This window comes from Dipteris shenzhenensis, chromosome 14 (genome assembly GCF_047967505.1).
Source record: "Dipteris shenzhenensis isolate YYH24624 ecotype China chromosome 14, Dip_SZ_1.0, whole genome shotgun sequence".
Lineage (NCBI taxonomy): Eukaryota > Viridiplantae > Streptophyta > Polypodiopsida > Gleicheniales > Dipteridaceae > Dipteris > Dipteris shenzhenensis.
Genome location: NC_141609.1, coordinates 48,100,886 through 48,106,834, shown reverse-complemented (window position 1 = coordinate 48,106,834; position 5,949 = coordinate 48,100,886). Strand labels below are relative to the sequence as shown.

Below are 5,949 nucleotides of genomic sequence, written 5' to 3'. Positions count from 1 at the left end.
GACAGGCTTGATTGGAAAATAAAACATTGTTTGACGTAAAGCAAGATCAGTATATTTCACCGTATACTAGGAACTACAGAATTAGAGAGACTTAGAGTGCATGAATTCCCACTGTGCTACTGTGCGACTTTTAGAAAGCTTCAATGGTAGTGCCTAAGAGTTTGATTTGTGTAGTCACTGTACATGAGTAATAGGACAAGGACGACTACTATGAGCCATTGCTGAAAGCTTATATATATGTTTAATCGACTTCTTCCATTCTGCTTCCGGTCTCAACTTCCTCCAGCGCAGGTTCCATCTCAGAATCTTCCTCAGCCTGCGTTTCAGCGTCCTCCAGATTGAGCCCCAGCTTCAACATTCGATGTATGCGCTGCCCGAACGTATTGGGCTCCTCCAACGAAAATCCTGAGGTTAGCTGCGCTGTATCATAAAGTAGCTGCACCATATCACGTACTGCAGGATCGTTCCTATCTGCCTTCAGCCTCTCCTTGATCTCTCGAATTATCGGATTGTCTGGATTTATCTCCAACGTCTTCTTGCTGCTCATGAAGTTGCTCATCGACGTATCCCTCAATGCTTGTGCCTTCATTATCCTCTCCATGTTTGCAGTCCACCCATACTCTCCTGTCACCAGACAGCAGGGTGAGTCCCCTAGCCTCTCAGACACCACCACCTTCTCCACCTTGTCCCCCAACGTCTCCTTAATTGCCTTGCATATCTCCTCCCACTCCTCTTTCTCCTCCTCTCTTCTCTTCTTCTCCTCCTCTGATTGATCCAGCTTCAGCCCTTCCTTCGTCACTGAAACCAGCTTCTTGCCGTCGTACTCCTTGAGCTGCCCTACCATGTATTCGTCGATGGCATCCACCATGTACAGCACCTCGTACCCCGACTTCTTGAGCTTCTCCAGAAAGGGAGAGTTCTCTAATGCCTTCCTGCTTTCCCCGGTTATGTAGTAGATGTCTTTCTGCCCCTCCTTCATCCTTGTGACGTAGTCCTTGAGACTTGTCATCTCGTCGCCGGTCTTGGTAGAGTGGTACCGCAGCAGGTCGGCCAGCTTGCCTCTATTCTGGCTGTCCTCGTGAATGCCCAACTTGATGTTCTTGGAAAACGCTTCGTAGAACTTGTCGTAGTCGTCTTTGCTCTCCGCTATCTCGAAGAACAATTCGATGGCTTTCTTCACCAGGTTCTTGTTGATTACCCTGAGAATCTTGTTTTGTTGCAGCATCTCCCGAGAGATGTTGAGCGGCAAATCTTCTGAATCAACCACCCCCTTCACAAAGCTCAGATACTCGGGCATTAGGTCCTCGGAGTTAGTTATAAATACCCGACGTACGTACAGCTTAATGTTGTTCGGCTTCTTTCTCGTCTCAAACAGGTCGAAAGGTGCCCTTCTGGGAACGAAGAGAATAGATTTAAATTCCAGCTGCCCCTCCACAGAGAAATGTTTCACGGCCAGATAGTCCTCCCAATCATTGGTCAAGCTCTTGTAGAAAGCCGTGTATTCATCCTTTGTTATGTCGTCCGGCTTCCTCATCCAGATGGGTTTTTGTGTATTTACTAGCTTCCATTCGTGCGACACCTCCTTGACCTTCTTTTTATCCGCCTGTTTCTCCTCCCCCTCGTCGACTTCCTCTATTTTGACCCCTTCATCTTTAATACCTTCTTCCTCATGATCTTCATCGTCCTCATCGGGCACCTCTTTCTCAACAGTTTGCTGAGTCAGAAGATAGATTGGATAATTGATGAATTCAGAGTGCTTCTTTATCAGGTCTTTCAACCGTCTCTCCTCTAGATATTCGAGCTACAAGCATCATTGGACATAATACGAAGTCATATATTGCTGTTGACACCAAATTCTTTCAACCAATTGAGAGTTCTCAAAGACTCGTAATTACGAAAGATAATTTTTTTTTTAAAGACCCGGTGGACCCCCGGGGGGAGGCGTTTTATACCTGATCTTCTTTTAGGTAAAGCGTGACCTTTGTCCCACGACCAAGCGGTTCGCCGGTCGTGTCTTTTCGAACAGTAAATGAGCCTCCGGCTTGTGATTCCCAAACGTATTGGTCATCGTCATTATGCTTTGTGGTTACCACCACCCTTTCTGCCACTAGGTATGCTGAGTAGAAGCCCACTCCAAACTGCCCGATCATACTGACATCAGCCCCAGCTGCAAGTGCTTCCATGAACTCCTTGGTGCCAGATCTAGCAATTGTTCCCAGGTTGTTCACCAGATCTTCAAAGGCAAACATCATTTTGATGTTATGAAGCACTCCAATCAGTCATTAAATTTATTATCAAGGATTTTTAGTCGTTATAACTACAATGATCCGATCCAGCTAAATAGGCAAAGAGAAGAGAGAGAGAGAGAGAGAGTATTTGTTGCTAGTTAAATCTAAGACAGGAAAAACGACGCATACCTTCTTTTGTCATCCCAACTCCGCTATCCACAATAGTCAAGGTATTATTGGACTTGTCAGGAGCGACACGGATAAAAAGTTCCGGCTCGGACTCCAGCTTGCTCTTGTCCGTCAAGCTTTCAAAGCGAATTTTATCTAGAGCCTGCACCAGAACATAAATTATTTGGTTGTTTTATTGTGGGGCGAAAGGAAAAGGAAGACGATGGGGAAAAAGAACCCGAAATTCCCAAGGTTTTCAAAACAGCAGGTATGACAACAGCTGGGGATCATGTTACATCGGATGAATTGCTGATAAGCTCGCGAAGAAAAATCTCTTTATTGCTGTAGAAGGTGTTGATGATGAGGCTGAGAAGCTGGTTGATTTCAGCCTGGAAGGCAAAAGTTTCGGTATCCGTCTCCACTAAGGCCATGATGGACTTGAATAGTTGCTGCAAGGGACTGAATGAGAGACCAGAAGCTCCGTCACACTATAGCCGTAAACCTTTCGATGGGCAAAAACCTTATTTATGAGTGCCTGCCTTCAATGTTAAGAACGTCTATATGAACGGTGAGCAGACGAGGATGCCGATGATGAAGCTTCGAGTTCTCTGGGAAGAAGCTCTCGAATTTCACCACCTTTTTTAGAAACTTCCCGCGCGTTGGATTCCAAGCGTCTCCACGTCAAGTTAATTTTGATGCTGCTGTACGATACTACAACCAACAATTTTTAGGAGCATTGCATTCAAAAAAGTGAGTGTCGCTCCACCACGGATGTTGCTCTAGAACTTGGGTGCACAATGGTACACCTCCAAATGTGCCAAACATATTAGAAATCCATTTGATGCCTTAGTATTCGTTTGCATGTGAAAGAGAAAAATGGAGAATACATTAATTTTTTATTCCTTTTAATTTGGCACGGTGTGATTGGAAGACGTTTTTTTCCCCATGTGACTTGTAGTGGTTCCGCCTTCATAGTTCTTTGTGGAATCTTGTGAGGTCGGTGCTCTTCATGATGATCGTTTGGGGAAGGTTTCTCACCTTGGTGGTCTTCAGCCTGCATTTTCTGGATTGGGATTGCTTACATATCTCCATCACATTGGATTGCTTGCATGCCTTATTTAGAGGTCTTTCTGACGCTCTTTGCCTTCTGGCGCTTGGTATGGGCGTCTGGGGTGCCTCATTAGCTCCATGGCATTCTCTGTGGAAGGTTTCTGAGCTCAGTGATGTTCAGCGTGATTCTTTACGCCATCAATTGCTTGTATTCCTATTTTCTTGTGGCGTTGTGTGCAGGATTTCTTCTTTCATCGTGCATGAGGTTGATGCATCTTTGGGCTTCAGGGATGGGGGAACTTTTATATAAGCAATGGTACTGATTTTGTATCCCAGTTAGCTCCCTTCAAGTGTTTGTCTTAAGATTCTAGCAAATTAAAAGCATATCCTCGGCTTTGCAAACTAATGCCAATTTATGTTTATGCATATGGCTTGCACCTAGTGTTGGATGAAAGTCATATACATAGGATGTCAGGGGGCATGTGTGGCAAATCGTATGAGTGGCAGAGTTCATAATTTCAAGCTTGGTTTACAAGTGAAGTTGCATGGAAATGTTAGTGATGGTAAAAATATTCCTCGAGTTCTCTTGTGCCTTGACTATCCTGGTTTTGTGATAATACTTTGTGTTACATTAATGTTGCATAAGATTTTGCATCTTTACTGTAGGGTTGGTTGAAGATGTTTTTTTGCAACAGTGTCATGGTTGTCAATGATATTGTTCTTGAATGGGTCTCTGCTCTTTAGAGCTCGCAATTCCCATGGCTGTGCCTTCAGGCTCTCTCTCTTTGCAGAAGTAAGAGCTTCTCCTTCACGTGTGCTTTGTGTGTAAATAATTGTTGGTTCTGGAAGTTTAAGTGCAGAATTCCTATACTCCATTGTGGTTAGAGAACGGCATGTTCTTTCTCATTCATGGAAGCAAGAAGCTCTTGCTGCAGCAACTCTAAATTTTTCTTAGCAGCTTACACTTCCGCCACAACTGTCATGTCTTGCACCTTCCAAATAAGAAGTATTTTGCTAGAGACTGACAGTCATCTTTAATGGTTATACTAGTTGCTCATAGTGAAGTTGTTCATTATGTTCAAATAATGACTTCAATGTTGCTTCACACAAGTAAGGTGTAAACAAAGCTGCCCATACTAACTGCAGGTTATAGTCCACTATCGAAGTTCTTCATGGAAGGGACACCAATATGTTGCGAGGAGGTGGGAGTTAAAGAATCTTTGAAGGGTACAAGGATGTATGGAGGATAAAGATATCTACCGTGATGAGGGTAGCAACATTTTGAAGGGTAAGGGCATTGGGATGTTATCTTTAGTTGTATGTGGTTGAGTTATTGTGTCATGTTGTTTCATCAACAATGTTGTTGGCTGATGCTCGTTAGGTTTGTTGCTATTAACCACTGCGAAGGAGGTTGGCCAATCATTGAAGGTCCCCGTGATTGAATTTGAGGGTAAGTTGGCTAGTGATTCTTCGCGCTGTTCAACTTTTGACGCCCACTAGTAACACATGTGGACTTGCATTACATATTGGCTTGTCGCTACCTGATGCCATCTCTGATCCCAAAATTATCTTTTAGAGGAGATAGTTTTGTTGCTAGCCATGCTTTGAAAGTAGATGCAACTGCTCCTGGTCTAGTGTAACTTTTGAAGCCAAGCTTGCAACATGCGTATATTTGATTTGCATCATTGTTTGATGCATCTTTGCATCAGTGTTGCAAACATCTTTGGTCATGCTTTGAGTGTTGCATCCACTTTCTTTCTTTCATGGATTCTGCCCACATTAATTCTTGGAATATGCTCTTTCATCTTCTTCTTTTTAAAATCAATAAGGTTACAGTTTTGCTAGTTTTGTGAAGTAGAGGACACTGCTTCATCAAATGCACCCAAGGTTATGAGACCGTACTCCACGGCACTTAAACTTGGTGGCATTTCGAAGGCCAGTGGAATACAGAAAGCAAGTGCTATCAAATCCTTGTTGCTGAAAGCTTTCCTTGCCTATAGGAGCGAGGCTAGCGTATGCAGTAGGTAATGCCCTTTTTTCTTTCGCTTAAGTTTGTGTGTTGTGCAACAACTAGAATTTGAAATAGTAGGAATTGATAACTTTGGAGTAAAGTTGTTATCTTATTTCCAGGATTTTTTTTCTCAAACCCAAGGCTCACTTGTTACTATTGCCAGTATAGTAAATGCGCTGGCCACTCAATGGTAGCATCTTCCAATAGCTTTTAATTATTGTACCAGAAACTTCCTTCATTATCCATTTAGAAACATTGCCGACACATTGTGGACATATGAAAAGGAATGGATGTCCTTTGTAATTATCTTTTTAAAATCTATTATTACGAACTAAACTTGTATCTTAAAGTTAGAGATACACAAATCGCTTTTCTTTTGTGCTACAACTCTGTACATCACATGTGGTTTGTGAGGAGAATAGAAACTATTCTAGGAAAATGTGATTATGAGAGCCTTTAATTGCCCATTCTCTGCTAGAATTGCTAGTCATC

At 43.0% G+C, this 5,949-nt stretch overlaps 1 protein-coding gene and 1 long non-coding RNA gene across 3 annotated transcripts; one reads left to right on the top strand and one right to left on the bottom strand.

Annotated features, from left to right (window-relative positions):
- Window positions 1-241: 241 nt before the first annotated feature.
- Window positions 242-2,827, bottom strand: LOC147894747 (heat shock protein 81-1-like). Its single transcript, XM_087384518.1, has 4 exons — window positions 2,693-2,827; window positions 2,418-2,559; window positions 1,953-2,233; window positions 242-1,801 (listed from the first exon to the last, which is right to left on the bottom strand). The coding sequence occupies exons 1-4, from the start codon at window positions 2,825-2,827 to the stop codon at window positions 242-244; spliced, it is 2,118 nt and encodes a 705-aa protein (XP_087240644.1).
- Window positions 2,828-3,895: 1,068 nt separating this feature from the next.
- LOC147894746 (uncharacterized) lies at window positions 3,896-5,711 on the top strand. Of its 2 annotated transcripts, XR_015542169.1 has the most exons (4): window positions 3,896-4,734; window positions 4,828-4,896; window positions 5,283-5,470; window positions 5,577-5,711. It is a non-coding gene; the product is annotated as an uncharacterized LOC147894746 (long non-coding RNA). The 2 variants fall into 2 exon arrangements; XR_015542168.1 differs by having other exon boundaries at window positions 4,828-5,470.
- Window positions 5,712-5,949: the final 238 nt, after the last annotated feature.